At 41.7% G+C, this 20641-nt stretch overlaps 1 protein-coding gene across 2 annotated transcripts in view; it reads left to right on the top strand.

Annotated features, from left to right (window-relative positions):
• The window catches only part of Csmd1 (CUB and Sushi multiple domains 1), a 1532231-nt gene that overhangs the window by 1211045 nt on the left and 300545 nt on the right, over window positions 1-20641 (top strand). For both annotated transcript variants that reach the window (XM_021218735.2, XM_029532138.1), the window contains 5 exons: window positions 6674-6856; window positions 7686-8012; window positions 9517-9711; window positions 14420-14558; window positions 17616-17803. In XM_021218735.2, coding sequence (XP_021074394.1) covers window positions 6674-6856; window positions 7686-8012; window positions 9517-9711; window positions 14420-14558; window positions 17616-17803 — 1032 coding nt within the window. The remainder of the gene's footprint in view (window positions 1-6673; window positions 6857-7685; window positions 8013-9516; window positions 9712-14419; window positions 14559-17615; window positions 17804-20641) is intronic.

Below are 20641 nucleotides of genomic sequence, written 5' to 3'. Positions count from 1 at the left end.
GGAGAGGGGAGAGGGGAGAGGGGAGAGGGGAGAGAGGCAAGGAGAGGAGAGAGGTGAGGAGAGGAGAGAGGAGAGAGGATGACTATAGCAAACCTGGAGGAAGGAGTCCTAAGAAAGCAATGGTGGGAGGGAGCATGGACAGCTCTCTCCAGGGCTGCTGGTGCCTCCTTATGCCCAGAACAGGAAGAGTGGGAAGCAGCTTATCAACCCTCTTTCTCAACCCCAAACTGATATTTTTGAATCTGTAGTATGCGTCTTTCTCTTTTCTGTCCTGGGATCTGAAAGTGACCTTGGTCCATCACAACACAAATGGACTACAGATTGACCACTTACAGAGATCCTGGGAAACCTCATTCTCCTCGTAGGAGAGCCTTAGCCCTGGCTGTTTTTTTTTGTCTACAGAAGTAGGACAACATGACGAAGTGGCAGCTGTTTTTATTTATTTTTCTCTGACTCATGAGTTTTTATTGCTTCAAATACAGGGTTTTTATCAGCCTGTGTCAAAATCCCTCCAGTTATGTTGATAGATATTTGTCTAAAATAGCATTTGTCTTTATTTCCCATGAATTATCTCCCAACTTATTCTAAGAAGAATAATACATTAATTTCCATTCTTTCCAAAAACTAAACACAAATCACCAAATGTATCAGAGCTACTGTGGTTGAAGATGCCTGGGACACTAGAAGCCATTCCTATGTAAGAGCCTTCCCTTCCACTGAAATATATATATATTTACTTGTACTTGGAAACACAAGCTATAAGTATGACTACATAAAGTCAGTAAGTATTGGCAAGGCCAATCCCTCCTTGCTCTCTCCAGGGCTGGGAAGATCTGTCACTGTGATCCCAAGCTTTTAAAGAGGAGGGGCAAGCCAGGATGGCCTTCAGAGAGGAAGGGAGAGGAAGGCAAGACAGGGATGGCCTTAACAGAGGAAGGGAGAGGAGGGCAAGCCAGGGATGGCCTTCAGAGAGGAAGGGATGGGCATAGAAAGACTCAGGATGGTTTCAAGACAAGTTGGAAGTATATTTTTTCATTGCTATTTCTTGGGCCAGTGCAGTTGTCTGGGCATCTTTTGTGCATATGTGTATGTGGGGCACATGTCTGCTTGTAAATATGTGTGTGGAGGACAGAAGGCAACCTGGGAGTGTTCTTCAGAAGTTATCTGCATTGGTTCTAGAGGAGAAGTCTCTCAGTGACCTGCTGCTCACTGACTAGATTTGTCTGGTTGCCTGGAAATTCCCAGTGCTGCAAATACAAGCATAAAATAAAACATGTGGCTTGCTAAGTGTGTGTTTTTAGAATCCAAATTCAGGTCCTTGTGCTAGCACAATAAGCAATCTCCACAGCCTTTGGCGATATGTTTTGTTTTGTTTGTTCATTTTGTGGTGGTGGTAGTGGAGTGTGTGTATTCATCTGGGTGCACATGCTGGAAATGGCCTTGGCCATAATAGGGAAGTCCCACCATTGACATATAGCCTTATAGTTTTGAAATTTGGAGCAATAAAGAGAACAAAAGAACTCAAGAAAGACATGTTTGCAAAAGCCATCTCCTGTTGACCCTCATCTCACCAGCCTGCAGAATGAGCGCAGCAAACAAGAAATAGACTGGGGTTCCCAAAAGGCCCAGCCATGCTGGCAGGTCAGAGCACTGGCTTCCTGTGAAACTTTGATGCTAGAGACATGTCATTATACCTTCATATAGTCAGCTTCAAATGAGTGGTCTTCTTCTACCAATGTCTTCAGGGCCTGCCCTTCGGTCCAGCAGTTGCCCTCCAGGCCAATGCCTCAAAGTAAATGAGGAGATATGATTACACAAAAATCAATTAAGAAAACATCTACTGCACTTACCCTTCACTGCCAAGCAATTTGATTGCTTGGTGGATGTGGAAACTGGGGTAACTCAGCCCTGTGAAGACCATGTAATTCTCAAAACACAATGTTCTGAGAAGGTAAAGGGGGCTGTTATGAAAACATGGCAGGGCTAGAGATGAGGAGAGGCCAGGGGCTGCAGGGGATTGGATGCAGGGGATTCTTAGAGTTAGAATACACTTTAAACATCAGTTTGATGCTGCAGTGGTGGTCGTGAAAGCACATAGATTGGTGACCCAAAGTGCGTGCCCTGTGGCAGCTTGTGGGTCTGGGTGATGAGAATATAGAATGTGGCTTCCCACACTAACAAGTGAGTAACTCTGGTGGGGGACACAAATGGAGCAAGGCTGTCCTTGGGTCCAGACAGGCAGAGATGGGAATTCTCTGCTTTCTGTTCATTGCTCCTGTGAGCCTAAGATTATCCTAAAATGCTAAAGGTTATTTTGTTCTTTAAGAATTCTGTCCAAGTAAATATAGAGGTGATAAGAGACAAGCCAGGTTGCCCCTGAGGGGAACATTTACACTGACTGTCTGCCTACTTAAAGGCTTGACATCTCCTTTGCAGCCTAAGGTGTGACCTTCTCAGGCTGTATGTCACAGGAAGGGGAAGAGGCAATTATTAGCTTCCCACCTACATTTCTGAGTTCACCCCACTCCCCCTGCCAGCCTTCTTTTTATGTGAGAAAAATACAATATACTTGCTTAAGGCAGCATTTATAGACTCTCTCTCTCTCTCTCTCTCTCTCTCTCTCTCTCTCTCTCTCTCTCTCTCTCTCCGTGTGTGTGTGTGTGTGTGTGTGTGTGTGTGTGTGTGTGTGTGTGTGTGTGTGGATAGGGAACTAACTTTGGTCTCTGTGCATAAATCTTCACTTTCATCTGACTCAGAGGCCATAACTGGGAATCTCCTCAGCTTCCTCCCTGGATTCTACGTGCATTTTGCATGTTCATCAAAACCTTTGTTATCAGAGGTCAGGGGATCATCTGAATCAATGGTTCATTCATATGTTCATTTATAAAGTAGTAGCTGTTCCAGATTCTAGTGCTCACATGTCCTAGGAAGGTAGATTCTTGGGGAAATGGATGGATTGTGCTCACAGCACCATTACTGCCTGTGGTCCCATGGAAGGTAAGGGACCATGGAAGCTTCCACTTTCTAGCGCTTGCATCTTCCCACTTCCTTTGGGTAACGGTTGTGCAGCTGGGCCTTCACGTGGAGCTCCTAAAGCCTGAGCAAGGTCTGTCCCTGACTACACTGCCTGCTTTCAGATCCCCTCCCAACTGGACTGCCTTGTCTCATGCCAGTGGAAGAGGATGCGCCTAGTCTTGCTGTGGCTTGATTTGCTGTAGCTGATTGATGTCCATGGGAGCATCCCCTTCTGGGGAAAAGGGAAGGAGGGATGAATGGGGGTGAGAGTAGGCAAGAGGGAGGGACTGAGTGAAGAGGAGGGAAGGGAAAATCCGATTGGGGTGGGATGTACAGTAAATAAATAACTTCCTTTATAAAAAATTAATACTAATTCTAAATATTTGTCATAGGCTAGAACATTCTATAAGGACTAGAATCTTGTTAGAGTAAACATGCAGCCCACATATTAGCAAGAACATAGCTGTGCCTGTACAAGCATCTCAACAATCTTTATACACAGACAATGGCAAATGCCTAGTGGAGTGTTCAGGGCAGAAAGGGTGTGTCTCTTCCATCATTCTGAGAGTGCATCTCCTGGTACTGTTAAAGGACAGGTTCACAGGGATGAATTTAGCTGACTTATCTGCATCCCTCTTAGTTCTAAAACCTTTCAAGACCTTCATAAAAGAACAGTCTGCAAACCCTAAAGAGAAGGGAAAGAATGGAGGGGAGTAAAAATAGATGGAGAGAGAAAGAGGAGGGTTATCTAGCTTCTGTGAATCTCCATCACTAGGAAGGAGAGTGTCATCCAAATGGGGGTGCCCAAACACTGCACCGTTCCTGGTTCCTTCTGAGCCAAACGAGCGGCAGTAGCTTCAAATATGATCCAGTTTCTCTGTAGGTCACATCCTAATAAATCAATTAATATGGGTGAGTTAGAGCAAAGCAAGGACTCTCTGCCATAGGTTCTAGGTGACAGCACTGAAGGCTTCGGGGTGGGTGAAAGTTCCTGGCTTCTGAAATGATAAGTGCCAAAAGTTTTGGTCCACCGTCACAATGATGTTAGCTCAAATACAGGGGTGGGTGCCACGGGGCTACTGAGGGCTCCAAAGACAATGTGAGATAAATTTGGATTGCCAGCTGCAGAAATTCAGATTCCTCATAATCCTGAAGTTTTAGTCAGCCATTCAGATCATCAGTGCCCATGTGGGATTTGGGGACGGGGGGAGACTTCAGATCACAGAGAGAAGTAGCATTTGGACAGAAAGGAAGGCGGATGTTTGTACCAGATGGATCTGTAATGTTCAGCTACCTTCTCTCGCCTCTAGCTGGACATCATGGAAATCATCACATGGAGAAGCCACAGTACTGATTTCTAAGTTAGAAAACATGTCTCGGATCGAATCAAGAGGCACCAGCAAGTAGGCAGGCGTAGGTGCCCAGCTTGAGACAGTCAGGGACATCCATAGGGTCAAGGAGAAGGAGAAGGGATGAGTCTAAACCAGTGAGGACATGGTGTGATCATATTGATAAAGAACACGGGGTAGATGCAGATGTCACCAGTATTTCATCTACCTGACAAGGGCTGAGAAGTGCTGAGTTCAGGGCAGGTACTGATACCGTAAGGCAGAGTGGGTAGTACTAGTTCCCATTGGTGACCAGACTTACATAGATGCTGAATGCCCTGTAGTGTTGTATCAAAGTAATAATCATGGCTTGGTTGATTGGGGGTGTGGGTTTACTTAGTTATGCTTGCATTTTGTAGATCCAAACCTGTCTAATCTACTAATTAACAGAGCTTATCATAATATTTGAATAGCATTTCTTGGAGGATTGCCTTGCCAGGTCCCTTGGACTGCTGTTTTTATACTTCCTCTTATAGGCTTTCTAGAATTCTGTCTGAGGGCACCATCGCGTTTCTGCAAACATATTGCTCTCCCCATGTTCTACCTAAGGTGAGAAGAAAGAAGAACCTGCAAGGACAAGCTCAGTTGTCAGCTCAGCTGCAAGGACAAGCTCAGTTGTCAGCTCAGTGTTATGATTTACTTGTGACTGAGAACAGTTATACCAAACAGTTTCAAAACTGCTCACCCACACTCAGAGGGTAGGGAACTCCATTGCTGTTTTAATATGCGAGCGTGTATGGACACAGTGTAAAGTATCAAATGAAACTAAAATTTAGTAGGGTAAATGTTAAGCTGTTAATGTCATTCTAAGAAACATATTTATAGAAAAACTACTGAAATGCTCAAAAATAAATACTTTGAATAGGTCAGGAAAACGTGAGGTGAAAATTGAAAGTGGGAAATAATTTTAGCATTTCTAAAGGTGATAGTTAAAAGATACATCAATAGATTACCATGGAGACACCAAGAGACTTGGGCACAGACATTTCCAGGAGGCAGGACAGCCATCTCAAAAAATTGTAGAAAGTGCTCTAATCTACCTGATGGTTTGCCACTGTGATCATATTTCCAGGGAAGGATACACTTATAGCATTTGTTTTCTGTGAGGATTTGAATCCTTTTATTCAAGTGTGAACTGTATTTCCAAGAGAGCATAACCCAAGTCATCCCCAGCTTGTTAAAGTCCGTTTGTAAGGATACTTGACTCCATCCATGTGAAGAGAGGCTTGTCTCCGTCTCTAGAAACAGAGGTTTGGTGCTATGTTAATCTGCACAGTCACCTTCTCCTTCTAGTCTCTTGATTTCTTCAAACACTCCCATGGAGCTACAGCAGAGATGTTCTCTTGAGTGACACAGTCTACAAGTAAAAAAATAAAAAAATCTGGAATACGTGTCCATTAGGTCACTAATTGGGGGCATTTCGCACAGTTCTGCGTAAAGTATCAATGAAAACTCTCCTCACCAAGTCCCCTCAGAAGGAAGCTACTCATTGTTGAGGTTGGAGTTCTATAGTCCTGACTTACATAGTGGCTAGACTATGTTGGTGATTGGCAGAGGGTATGGTAGACATGGGTTCTTCAAAGAATCTGTGCACTGGCCTCTAGACAGGGCTCTGGGCACCTTTGGCAGGAGAGACAGACACCTCCTGGCCCTTAGCATGAGAGGCTCACGAGCAGCTGACTCTCAAGACTCTTTTGCAAATTACTAAATGAATAATATCTCTCAGCAGATAGCTACTGGGTTCTTGATATTTGAGGCAATGTCTGTAAACTCTTTATAGGTCTGGTGTGTTTGTACTCTCCCTCAGTGCGATGATGCTTTGAGGAAAGGGACCCAACTGCAGGTTTCCTTCCAGGATTGTAAACAGGTTCATTCTACATCACTGGATGTTTTAATACTCAGTTAAGAGGAAGAATATTTGAATAGATTAGGCTGGTTTCAATATAGTGGTTGCAAATGATCTTACTTGCCTTGTTCATAGCCAGAAGCATAGGTCACACCCAAATTAGAGCTTGCATCTTAGTCTTAGCAATGACAGATAGAAGGCTGGGAAGTTGACATCTGCTGTCTGTGATGCTTTCCTGCTGAGCACCTCTGCACAGTCATGTACCTTGAATAAAATATAAGAGGATCTGAGAATTTCTTTGAAACTTTTTATACAAACAATGTTTGGATGCAGAAAAGGAGACCACTGTTTTCTCCATTAAAGTGTACAGTCTACCATGTTCTCTAAGGGGTATTCTGTGGCTTGTTTATTTCCTTCTTCTCAGAAATCGAGAAGGGAGGCTGTGGGGACCCTGGCATCCCAGCCTACGGGAAGCGGACCGGCAGCAGCTTCTTGCACGGAGACACGCTCACCTTTGAGTGCCAGGCAGCGTTTGAGCTGGTGGGAGAGAGAGTGATTACCTGCCAGAAGAACAACCAGTGGTCGGGCAACAAGCCAAGCTGTGTGTGTGAGTACTACCCGTGGGGGTTTGCATCAGATGTGGAGGAAGGGAAGTGTGTCAGAGAGTTGACCTTGGTGGCAGCTCAGGGCTTCCTGTTTCCTCACCGTGCTGCAAACACCTTAATTCTGGCTGCTTGATAAGAAATACTGACCTCCCCCTCCTTTTTTTTTTTTTTTTTTTTTTTTTTTTTTTTTTTTGTTCAGAGGAAAAGCAAAACATCTATTTATTAGATAATGACCCAACATTAATATCATTATATTCTTTTCTATTTACCACCAACTAATTCCAAACCATAGATGGATTATTCTAGTGGCTCCATCCATTGTGTACTCCACAGAACAAATTCAATAATTCTTCATTAGGAAAAGAATAAGACATCTACCACCATCTCTACCAAGAACTCACATGGACGCGATTAACTTAGGCAGTACCTGGAGATGAGCTGGTTGTATGAGCCAGATAATGGTGGCCATTCATAATTCAGGTAGAGAATCAAGCAAAATGTCTCAGCCATCAAACTTTAGATATTACACACACTCACACAAAATAAAAAAAAAAATGTTTTCACTTATAAATAAATATTTTCCACAGCATTTTTAAAGCCAATCTGATAGAATTGTTTTTAGGAAAAAATAATACTCAAGTATTAATAGGTTCTAGCTGCTCTTACAGTTGTGAAGGAGAACACCTGGGCTCCAGCACACAGAGCTCAGAGTAGCTGTATTGTGAGCCCCTGCTTGTAGGGTGGGCATCCCAAGTTCTCTGCAGCTGAGTTCATATGACAGTGCTTTGTGGCTGGGCAAAACTATCTGAAAACATCCCCATGTGCCTGCAGTTTCGTGTTTCTTCAACTTCACGGCACCCTCTGGGATCATCCTCTCGCCGAACTATCCCGAGGAGTATGGCAACAATATGAATTGTGTGTGGTTGATTATATCTGAGCCCGGGAGCCGGATTCACCTCATCTTCAATGATTTCGATGTGGAGCCGCAGTTTGACTTCCTGGCCGTCAAAGACGATGGGATTTCTGACATCACAGTCCTCGGAACTTTCTCTGGCAATGAGGTGCCTGCACAGCTGGCCAGCAGTGGACACGTAGTACGCCTGGAGTTTCAGTCTGATCACTCCACTACGGGCAGAGGTTTCAACATCACATATACCAGTGAGTGGGCCACACAAGTTCCTCTTCCATACCCCAACATGTTCCCATGTATATGAACTAAGAACTCAGGACTGATACCTTGGCACTATAAAAATAACAAAATTATATATCTTCCTTATGAATAAAAAGGCATTGTTCTATGAGGGCTGTGCCTTAGAGGACTCGAGTAGAATTCTCACATAGATATTCTCTCTCTCTCCTTCTCCCTCTTCCTTTCCCCTCCCTCTCCTTCTTCCCCTCCCCCTCTCTCCCTCTCTTTCATGTGCCATCAGTCCACTAATCCATTTATTATTCATTTCCCATGCAGATATCCATCCATCCATCCATCCATCCATCCATCCATCCACTATTATCTGCCTATTCATCCATCCACTATTATCAGCCAGCCATCTGTCCATTGAGTCATCTGTCCATTCAATTATCCATTCATCTGTCCATCATTTCCCATCCATTTATTATTCATTATCTATTCATCCATGCATAAATCTATCCATCCATCCATTCATTCATTCATTCATTCATTCATATATCTTTCCTTCCATCCACCTGTTCACCATCCTTACATCTATTCACATCCTTTCATCTATTTACCTATTTATCCATTCACTATTCTTCATATCCATCCATGTATACATACCTCTTTTGTTGCCTACAGACCCTTCACTACCCATTCATGTCTCAATCTATTCTTCAGTATCCATTCATCCTTCATTATCTATCCATCCATCTTTAATATCTATCCCTTTATCCACTCATTTATTCAACAGTCATTGTTTCTACCTGACCTTCAATTCATTCATCCTTCTATCCATCCAGCAACACATCCACCTAAAAATAGATGCTCTAAAGGATACAGGGTGGTAAAAACACACGGATGTATCAGATATCAAATCCTAGGGATAAGAGTAGTGGTACCTGGTGATACCTTGTCAGTGTCAATCTGGCAGCTAACTTCCCTTCGCTTCAGTTTCCTCTTTTGAAAAACATTTGAAATAATAAAGGAAAGTGAGAGCTCTTAGGACTAATATCCATAATACTGGACTGGTGAGTGTATAGAATTTGACCTTATCTATTTTTATTGGTGTTAACAATTAAAGGATATAAGCTTAATATTCTTCATGGTGTAAACAAAAGAAGACAGGTCTAGATGATAGGATTTCTTCCCCAGATCACAAGGCTAGGCTACAAGCAGGGCTCACACAGGTCAGAGCCCTTCTGATCGCTCTGCTTACCACCGGGTTGAGCTCTTCCCCTCTTCTTGGAACACAGTGAAAGTGAGTTCTCCCTTCAACATGCTGTGGAGAAGATAGACGAAAGCCTTGTTTATCATTGTGCTATGACCTCTCCCCCCTCCTACTCACTTATACTAATATCTAATTGATTTGTGGAATTTACCTATGGATGACAATATTGTTTTATAAATATGATGTGTCCTTCCTTTTCAGGACATGAAATTAGTATTCAATCATCTTTATCTTACTGACATTTCTTTTTCATGATACAGCATTTGGTCAGAACGAGTGCCATGACCCTGGGATTCCTGTGAATGGACGGCGTTTTGGAGACAGGTTTCTGCTGGGAAGTTCTGTGTCCTTCCACTGTGATGATGGCTTTGTGAAGACTCAGGGTTCTGAGTCCATCACGTGCATCTTGCAAGATGGAAATGTGGTCTGGAGCTCTACTGTCCCTCGCTGTGAAGGTGAGCATGTGACCCAGTCCTCCAGAAAGACAGCAAGTAGACTCTGTTACCTTCCCAGGGTCCCTTAACCCAGAAAAAATGGCTCAAATGTGGGAATTCTTTCTTCCAAGACTGTAACTTGGATGTCTAAGACCAGGACTTTGATGGGTGTGGGTCGTTCTGGAAGTTGTGAGAAGGAGTGTTTCCTGGTGCCTCCCAACCTAGGCTCCTGTGGCTATTGATGTTCTGAGTTACCCTTGGCTTGCAGACCATCAGTTAGCTTGTAGCTTTACATCCACCTGCTGTTTTCCTATGTGTCTGTTTTCCTGTTCATTCCCTTGATAAGACACATTCACACATGACCAGGGCATCTCTTCTGTTTAAGTTTCACATAACATCTCACAACACCATCTCCAAATATGAGTCAATGCCAAGTCCTGTGGACAAGGGAATTGACCAGATAAGTGGTATGATTTTAATTGATTATTTGGGAATTATTATCACAGCTTACAGAAATATGAGCTAATTTTCTTCTTGCTGTTTCTTCATTACCTCTGTAATGAAGCCAGAGGGAAACAGTGATAAGGATAAAGATGCAGCCTGTGAATATTGATTGTTTTCCGAATGTCTTGTATCAGAGTATGCTAACATCTTTGTGGTCACCACCCTCCACTCACAAAGAGTTAAGAAATGCTTTCTTTGTAGGGCTATCTTGTGTAAACAGCCAAGAAATAGAAATTCAAAAGCAAAATCAATATGTCATGATCAGCAAAGGGTTAAAAGTGTTAGTAAGGTAGATTACTGTCAAGTCTGAGGGGGAAACCCTGGTGTCTCCTGGCTGTGATATCCAGGATAGATGATGACAGCAACTCAGAGTGAATTTAGACTGAGATCTACAATTCCTTTTGTCTTTTGGGTCCATGATCTGTATTCTTAGAGTAATATAATGATACCACAAAATAGTCTAACAACAATAAATGGTGTTTCTGAAGAATGTTGTGTGCACAAATATAATAACAAAGACTTAGAAACAAGGAAAGCTCAAACCATGAGGCTTGTTTGTTTAATTAACTTGTATCCAAATGCCAGGGCTCAGCCACCACTTCAAACTTTGTAAGATCAACATAACATTACTGAAACCTTATCATGTGAGAGAGCCGATCACACAAAAAAGTGGGTGCTAATAAAACCAGTTAAAGTGTGACCTTGCCCCTTAAATACCACACGGACATATATAAAGATTCATGGTGTACCACAACTGGAAACATCTAATTAAGTAGTAGCTCATGTTAAGGAAAAGTTCAAATGCCTTAAGAGGCATTGGATAATTAGAATTATAAGGAACTATTTTCCTTTGCTCTCTATTTCTCCTGTTTTTCTAATGTTAACGTGATTCTTTTTAAATAAGTAAATAAAACAGGGATGTGTAAACTGAAGAGCTCTTTCCTATCCAACTCTGTCAATCTGCAGAACAGAAATAAGCAGGGCATAGTGTCACCAGTCCTGTGACAGCAGGGGAACTAAGCTGAGTTTGACTCATTATACAGATTAAGCTGCTGAGCGGCACCCAATGACACAGTGGCCTAGCCCTGTCCCCACCCTACCTCCATAGTTGTTCTTTGATATTTCAGTAGTGGATGTGTCTAGTCAGGGTGCATTTATCCTGTCTCAGTTCCACTTCTAGGGTTATTCCTTTAAACATTCAAAAAAAAATATTGTTTGAGAATTTTATCTATGCATGTAGTAAATTTTCATCAAATCCACTCTCATTCCCTTTCCTATAGGTTTATTCCCAACCTACCACTTTTCCCTTGCAACCTTGTGTACTCCTCTTCTTAAGCCTACCAACTCCACTGCCTGTATGTGGGCATACATGCCTGAACATGTGTGTAGGTCCATGTGTTTGAGCATGTGTAGGCTCAGGGGCCGAATGTGTCTAACCAGGTCCTGGCCTTTGTTTCTTTGGCATCTGGTGAATTGCATAACATTTGTTCCAGCTAATTCCATGAATTGTCTACTTTGTTGGTAAGCTATGGATACCACCTTCAGGCATAAATGGATAACACAAAGGCGTAGAAAACAAAACAAAATTTACCACAATAAGAATTTCGATGTACCAAACACATACCATGTCAATTTTGTATGCCACATTTTATAAAATGTTGAGGCATGGCAGTTTTTAATCCTCCAGAAATACGTAAATTTACCCTTTCAGGCTCTCAGGTTGATGACAGGGCGAGCCTGTTTGCAGACACTGGTCTAGCCCAGCATTTCCGGTAACTTGGAAGCATGAGTGATTTATTGACAATGATGCTCAAGATAACAAGGCTTTAGCCTCTACCCACAATTATCTTGTGCCTCCGTGGGCAATAGATTGTATAGGGATGTATTGTAAGCTGCAAGGTGAGCATTTGCCTGAGGACAAGGAGAGTAAATGGACTGGATCAGGGATGAGAAGTCTGGTCAGGGGAAAGCTGTCAGTCACATTAAAAGTTGGTGGAGAGTTCTTCCTTCTTTGGGAAGAGCCAGGCCCAAAGCCACAAAGCAAAATGCAAACTCTAGCTGGGGTGACAGAGTCTGCAAGTTTTCCTATTCCAGGAAACCCAATTACTGTTTACAAATGAGTCCCTGGCAGGGCAGGTGAATACTAGGATAATAGTTGAATAGAGTTACCAATAGATGCATGTGCTGAAATGGAATAAAGCCCAACTTTCAGATGGATGTGAATCAGGAGAGAAGAAAGGAGGAAGTGAGCAAGGTCAGCACATACTGCCTAAGAGGAATGAGGAGAATGGCACACCCCTTATAGACCGTGGACCGCAAGCCTCTCCCTCCCCTTACAGAACATGTTGTCTCCCACCCCCTTACAGAATGCACAGCCTCTCATGCTCCTTACAGAATACGCAGTCTCTCCCTTTCTTTAAAGAAAGTGTAGCCTCTCATTCCCCTTACAGAATAGACAGTCTCTCATGTGCCTCACACAACAGTCCCTTCAGTCTCATAGAGCACTCCTGTTCCTTGTGTTTCTCCAGGATGAACTAGTAAAGCCACCCACCTTGTTAGCTACAAAGCAAAGGCAAACAAGTTAAAATGAAAGTAAGTCACGCATTTTTATATTTGAATTAAAGAGCCACAAGTAGTATTAAGAGTGAAACTATACAAATATATATATATATCTATACAAAATGGAAAGGGGCCCTCTAATTTGATTGTGACTCATGAGAAATCTGGACTTCAGGTCTCAGCCCATCCAGAACCATGCACAGCAAAAATCTTTCAGTTCGTAAGAATGTGGGCCACACACAGAGAAGGCCACACACCCAGATGTAGGGGAGCACACGCAGATACGTGATTGTACACTGGGATGTGAGGGATCTTACCTAGACGTAAGCAAACATATGCAGGCATCAAAGGGAATACCCAGACTTGAGAGAGGATACCTAGATGTGACCGGGGCTGCCCAGATTTGAGGCAACACACCAAAGCTATGCTCAAAGTGTAATATTCGCAGGCCTCCAAGGAAGGACTGAACGATAAAAATTCTGGAAAATTACTACTCAGATTAGTAAGTTAAGATAAAGACAAAAACCAATACGAGGGTTAAGCTAATAAAAGTCAACACGAAAAGCAATTCAGTGTGAGCATGAGGGAGATCCTTGTGGGTGTCACCAAGAAGAAGCCCCGGCAGTTCTAATAAAGGAACAGTGGACAGGGGAAATAACAGTGGCAGGTTCACAAGAGAGGAATGTTACTGAAGTAACGATTTGACTTCAGACAGATGGGCATTCTGGCACGTCCCCAAATGCCAAGAACATCACACTTGTAAACCATGTGGCGTCTAAGCCGTCTTCTCTGTGCATTGCTTCAGCCTCTCCCCTGCACCTTTCACTGTGACTCAGGGGCATTGGAGAAAGTCCCAGGTAGTGCGGGAAAAAATATTTGTACATAGAAACATGAACTCCGGGATGATAAAATTAAAAAAAAATAATAAAGCTAAATAATAAAGTTTAAAGTCCTTAGGAAATTGATGACTTTTCCCACAAAAATATAAACTATCAATAAGAACCTCCCAAAAAGTAGGATGTGTAAACAAATTACCTAAGAAAATATCTAGGCACTCTTTCAGACCATAAGGATTTCTAATCTTAACCTGCATTCCCCAAATTCCCTTTTCTATATAACGGGTCATTGTGTCACAAAAGTCCTTAAAAGAACCAGCACGAGGCTTAATAAATTAGACAGCACTGATTGTGATTTGTAACATTCACCCACAGTTATACGCCATCTGCAAGTAATTATAACAATGAGCATACCTTAGCATGAAACTGTACAGTCACACACCATCTCAGAATGTTCCATTTTAGACTTGAGATGGTTTAAAAGTAGATGTGCAGATGCTTGAGTGGGATGTGGATGATGGTTGTATGCACCTCAGCAGAGTGAAGGTGATTGGAAAATATCACCCCTGAAACTTGTTTTACACAGATACCTTACATATATCCAGGGTGTTGTAGTAGAAAACCATACTGAGGAAAAAAAAAGCCAAGCAAAAAGGTGGGATATACCTGTTGACTTCAGCTCTCATGGCTTCCTGAGGAATCAGTTTTGTTTGATGTCAACATTGATTTCCACCAATGACCGTACAATGTCCACCCCTAGTGAGAGGCTGCTGTGGTGTGCCTTCCTAGATTTGACTTTTTTCTTGACAGATGTGTATGTCCTCTTCCAGCTCCATGTGGTGGGCACCTGACGGCTTCCAGTGGGGTCATATTACCTCCAGGATGGCCAGGATACTACAAAGATTCTTTAAATTGCGAATGGGTCATTGAAGCAAAACCAGGACATTCCATCAAAATAACATTCGACAGGTAAGATCAAAACCATTGCTTTTGTACCCAGTCGCAGCTATACTTCCTTTGTTAAGTAAATAGAGCTTAAAGCATGAACACCCTTCAGTCCCCATGAAAGATCATGGAACAAAGACCAGGGTGTGAGAATATGCCCATGCTGTTCTCAAAGTCCTGCTCTCCAGGCGGCACAATGATGTCTCAGATCTGCGATCAGATCATGGAGAAGCAACCCGGATGGTCATTTTCCTGCTCTTATCTAGAGTCTGGATTTGGAACTGGGAGCTTGCTATGTGGAATCAGCTTCTCACTCTGCTGGACCCTTCTTCATCCTCCAAGAACACACAGAAATGAATTCTCCAGCTCTGGGCAGGCTACTAGCACCTGGAGGCAGCAAAACATTGCAGAGTCAGCAGCAGAGTTACTGTAGCAGATTAAGAGCCTTCCCAGTGTCCATGGACTACTATAACTGGGACACAGTTGTATGGTTTAGCAATTTGAACATGTGTTTTTAATCTGCAAAAGTAAGGACACTGTTTGGACTCCAGCATGAGGTGCTCAAATATTGAAATGAATTTCATGTTTGAAATACAGATGGATAGATAGATAGGTAGATAGATAGATAGATAGATAGATAGATAGATAGATAGATAGATAGATAGATAGATAGATAGATAGACAGATAGATAGATAGATAGAGATAGGGATAGATATATAGATATGTGAATGTAGGTTGTGTATGTGTGTATTGAACAAATACCCTGTACTTGAAAGCTAAAGAGACATCTTTGCTTAGCAGGTTCAGTTCCTTGAGTGACTTGACAATGTATATTCCAAGTTGTAATACTCCTAACATCTGTCTCAATATGTGTAACTTCTTTTCTTTGTTTTTCCAACAAATCAAAATATCAGGAATATAAAGTCTTAAAGAGGTAGTTGAACTATCATTACTAATTAGATTTCTATTCATATTTACCCACATCTCTGTTGGATGACCCTACTTTTTAGTAGGATAACCCTTCCTTAAAGGGGTAATGGTTTATATCTGTTGGTGAGTCACCCTACAAGTAGCCTTAATCATTAAAAATAACAATAAGTGTTCAATATGTGAAATTTGATTTCCTATAAATCCTTACACTTCAGTTATTGGGGGAAAACTGAATTTAAGCACCTTGTGATCCCAGTCATGGGTCAGATTTATATCATTTAGTAAAAGTATTAATTTCATGGTCTCATTTGACCATCAAGTTTCAGTTGCTTGAAGGAAAATTCGTGTCAAAATTTTCTTAGTGTGATATTTTCAGTATCGTTTTTGGTTTAATATTGTGGTAATTCTATTTGAGTGGCTAATATTCCTCGAAAATTTAGATATTAAACCTAGATGCAGTCAGTGCTTAGCTCTTCAAAGCTGAACTGCATGACACTGTTTTAGTTTATTCTTGCTTCATAACTGATATTAAGTCTGTGCAAATAAGGTTTGGATTCTCCACAAATGGCTTGGTCATATAAAAAAAATGCCAGGCTGCCAAGTCATGATAAGCAATGAAAGTTTATAGTTTTCATCGTGTTTATATCAGCCCTTTCTGACCTAGCTAAAGATGGCTTGAAAGAGTTTTTTTTTTTTTTTTATGAATATTCAAGTTCCAAATGTAAAACTCCATGCTCATGTAGATCTCTGGAATTTAAACTCAAATATCTGCTACATCGCAGCATCTTTAGAGCAGGTGTTAAAACTAATAAAGTCAAAGCAGTCGCCACCAGGCCTGAGTCCACCATCCTCATGTGCTGTTCTAGTCCAGCCATCTGAGACACGTTGTTTGAATTTCTCTGTATAGGAGAACAGAGCTCAGTGTAGCAGCCTTGTTTGCTCAGAAAACATAACATTATTCTGCCTTTGCAGAAGAACATCCACATTGGTGATGAACAGGGCAGGGTTGTTAAATGAGGCTGAGCATCCTTTTGCTGTTGTGGAGATGTGCAAATGAACTGAGCTGGTTCCCTGGCTCTCTTCTCTTCCTAGCAGTAGTCTGAGCCCAGCATGGGAATGGTAGCCCAGCTTCAGAGATACATTTGGCTTGGTTACCGAGTGAGTCAGAGTCAGGCAACGCTGAGATATTCCCTCAGAGCCAAAAGAGTCGCTTAGAAACCAAGTTAGCTCTTGGAGGGTGAGATGGGTCTATTTAAGAAATTATCTCCATGCGCAGAATGGTGCCATCATGGCACCGAGGGGATCTGGGTGGCTCGGCTTTATATAAATATAATTGCAGTCTGGATTCACTGGAAGTACAAGCTGAGTTAAACACTATCTGGAAGCCGTTCTGGCTTTCCCAAATCGTTATGGCATCATTGAGTTTGTGAAGTAGCAGCTTGCTCAGCGTGGGTCCCTCAAGGGCTGGTGTGAATAAAAAAAGCACAGTGTGGTTTTCAGGAAAAATATTTAAATATCGTATGCTGTGAAGACCTTCATTCCTAACGGGAGCGTTCCTCCTCAGTATGTCAACTTCATGATGTCTGTAGTATATTAAACAGAGGATTGTAAAATTAGCACAAGATGCATAATCAGGTCTTGTTTCATTACTGAAGGTTATATAGTATTAGTACATCCCCAGTCTCTCTTAATTTGTCACCTACCCGTCTATTCTATGTCTACCCATCACTTCTCACTTATTATCTACCTATCATCTATGTATCTATGTATAAATCATCTAGTTACCTGAATCATATTTATTATATATAATGTATATAAAACATATATGCACATAATCTGTTTATCATTTCTCATTCACATATCATCTGGCCACCATCCATTTTTGCTGTCCTCTATTATCTACCTGTATACAAAAACTTACATAGTTTGCAATATTTTTCTTTCTGGGGATGATCATGACTTTTTTTTTTATAGCTTGATGTTTTATAGATAGAAAGTAGATATGGTAGATGGTTCACAATGTGATTCTAGGAAACAGAACAACATATACATACATATTCCAATCACCTTTTTCACTTGAAGTTTGTATTAGATGTGACACAGTTGGACAGGTGTGGAAGCTGACATGACTCTGCATGGCTTTTTCCTAGGTTCCAGACGGAAGTCAATTATGATACCCTGGAAGTACGGGATGGGCCAACCAGCTCATCCCCACTAATAGGAGAGTACCACGGTACCCAGGCACCACAGTTCCTCATCAGTACAGGCAACTACATGTACCTGCTGTTTACCACCGATAGCAGCCGGGCTAGTGTTGGCTTCCTCATCCACTATGAGAGTAAGTGAACTGTGGCTGACATCCACGGAAAGACACTGTACCCCCATGTACATGCACTTGCCTTCAAGTGTTAAGACAAATAGGCCGATTACAAGGAGAATCTGACTTTCAATTGTCTCCTAGAGAATGTTCTGGAAGGTGGGAGATTGCCTTAGGTTCCCTAATGATATTGATTGCCTATTACAAAGTAAAATGATGTAATCATTAAATGATGAAATGTAGTCTGTTAGTATGCAATGCATTAATATACTCTATTATAATATTATATATATGAGTAATATTATATATTTTAATTTTTATTTATTAGAAAATATACAGATGGGCTGTAAGTAATTCAGGGTGTTTTCTTGAAGCAGTTTCATGAGTGATGAGTGGTGTCCATTGCCAGGGTGCTGTGCAGAACACTCTGGTCTCTGAGTTCATGCAGATGGGTTTTCCAGGGTGGCGAACATTAGATCAGAGGTTGCAAGGAATTAAACCCCAGCTGAGCTTCGTGAATGGCAAGCAATTGCCATGAACACTTAACTGTCAGTAGGCCGTGGTAGATTCAGTGTGCTCAGCAGACCAGGCTGTTTTCTTCCTAGCTTGGCTTTGTGTTTCAGCTTCTGAGGCTGTGAAAGTATCATGCGATAGCCATCGTTATATAAATCTACTTTCGGTATTTATCAGGGGGCTGCCTCAGAGGAGTGGGCTCTTAACAAGAGTCAACCAAAACCCAGACCCCACTGAACATCCTTCACAGGAAACCTGAGTGAAGAGGAAGGCTGGCAGGAACTAGCTGCAGCCTCAATGGAGCAATGGCTGTGTGGGGCATGAGATTTATGGCTGTTATTATATTAAGTCTTTTTCTCAAAAATAAATTGCTTACCTTTCAGTGATAGCTATATATTACACATACATGCTGTTCTATAAATGCACAAATGGAATATTCGCATCCTCTTTAACCTAATCCTGACTCCTCTCCTCCTCCACCATCGAGTCTCTGCCCAGAACCTCTGCTACTCAGATGCACAGGCATTCTAAATGCTTTTCCCTGCATCTTATATATACGAACATTTGGACATGTATGGTTAGGAATATTTTCCATTAAAAAATGAATGATAATAAGTTCTAACTTTGGAAGCCAAATGATTGCCAATTAATTAATTAAAACTTAGTTGTGCTACATATGTATGTGTGTGTATGCATGTGTATATATACATACATTCATACTTGCACTCATGAACACATCAATACAGACACATCTGGTGAGCCATCTGAGGAGATGGCTCAGTGGTTAAGAGCACTTCCTGCTCTTGCAAAGGACTGGAGTTCAGTTCCCAGCCCCACATCTGATTGTTCACAGCTGTCAGTAAGTCAAGCTACAGAGTATCTGACATACTACACTCTTGAACTCTTTGTGTATCCCATTTATATGGCAAATATCTACACACATGCAATATATTTACGTATATTTATACATATACATTACAAACAAATAACATTTAAGAGTTAAGGTATTTTATCTCTTGTATCTTTTTGTGTCTGGTTTGTGACACCTTCTCGGAAGGAAGATGTACATGCAGACACCTGACACAAAGCAGGATTCACATGGAAACACATGGGAATGTGAACAATGCATAGTTTTATAGTGATGACTATAAAAGCAAGTCACCTGCCTTCACTCACCAAGGCACACATTCACTGTCACCTCTTCACAAAGACCACGTGCTGAAAATAAATATGTTTGCATCATATTTAGGTCAAATATCAGCACTATGTTTCAGCTGAGAAGTAGAATAAAGTCAAAATGCACCACTCCTCTCAAAAACTGTCCACTGATCCGTCTTCTCCTTGTGATGTGAGGTTGAGGCCAGGCTGAGATACAGCTCTGACAGTGGATGCAGCTGTGTATACACAAGCCCGATCAGCACCAATAGCAGTGCATCCTTGCAAGACTGACCTTACTGCTCTCGGGGCATCCCGTGTGTGCTTTCCCACCTCCCAGCTCTGTGGGAATTCCTGGACCAGCCTTGCTTTAGGCAATGTGAGGATAAAACTCATGACTGTAATCCTACCAAAACACACACATGCACACACATGCATGGGCACACAGGCATATACATATACATATACATGTACATATACACACATTCATGCATGCACACACATGTGCACACAAACACATATACACATGCACACCCCAAATTAGAAACATAGTGTTTTCATATTTCTCAACTCACATCTGTACTAATGTTTATTGGTTGTTTTTAAAAAAACAAAAAACAACAAACAAACAAAACAAAACAAAAGCAGCATGAGCTAATCTGTCTATGGGTATCCAGTATGGTTTTCTAGGTGTTTCAAGATGTATTTCCAATGAATGATCAACAAAAAAATCTGTTTTGCTCTTGTTTAACAGTCCTTCTATATCTTAAGCAAATTTTGTATGGAATAGGATGTCATTATAAATCATGAATTTCATTGTAAACATTCCTCACAAAATAAATGCCCTCATGTTGTAGGAAGCCATCACCCCTATGGCCATTTCTGCATCAGCAATGTGGGAGCATGTTGTTTAAGTTATGAGTGTAAAAAATGTTTCCATAGAAACTGGAAGAAACAGAAGTGTGTGTGGTAAGAGAAGAGTGGAAGAACAGGGAGTGAAGAGGACAGGAGCAGGAAGGGTATTGAGAAGAGGAGCAGAGAGGGTGGGGAAAGGAGAGAGAGAAAGGGGAGGGGATAAAGGAAAAGGAAGTGATTGGAAGGGAAAGAAAGAAGAGGAGAAGAGAAGAGAAGAGAAGAGAAGAGAAGAGAAGAGAAGAGAAGAGAAGAGAAGAGAAGAGAAGAGAAGAGAAG

Source organism: Mus pahari, chromosome 19, assembly GCF_900095145.1.
Source record: "Mus pahari chromosome 19, PAHARI_EIJ_v1.1, whole genome shotgun sequence".
In the NCBI taxonomy this organism is placed as follows: Eukaryota; Metazoa; Chordata; class Mammalia; order Rodentia; family Muridae; genus Mus; species Mus pahari.
Note: the sequence above shows the minus strand (reverse complement) of the source record. Positions and strands in the feature narration are given on the sequence as shown.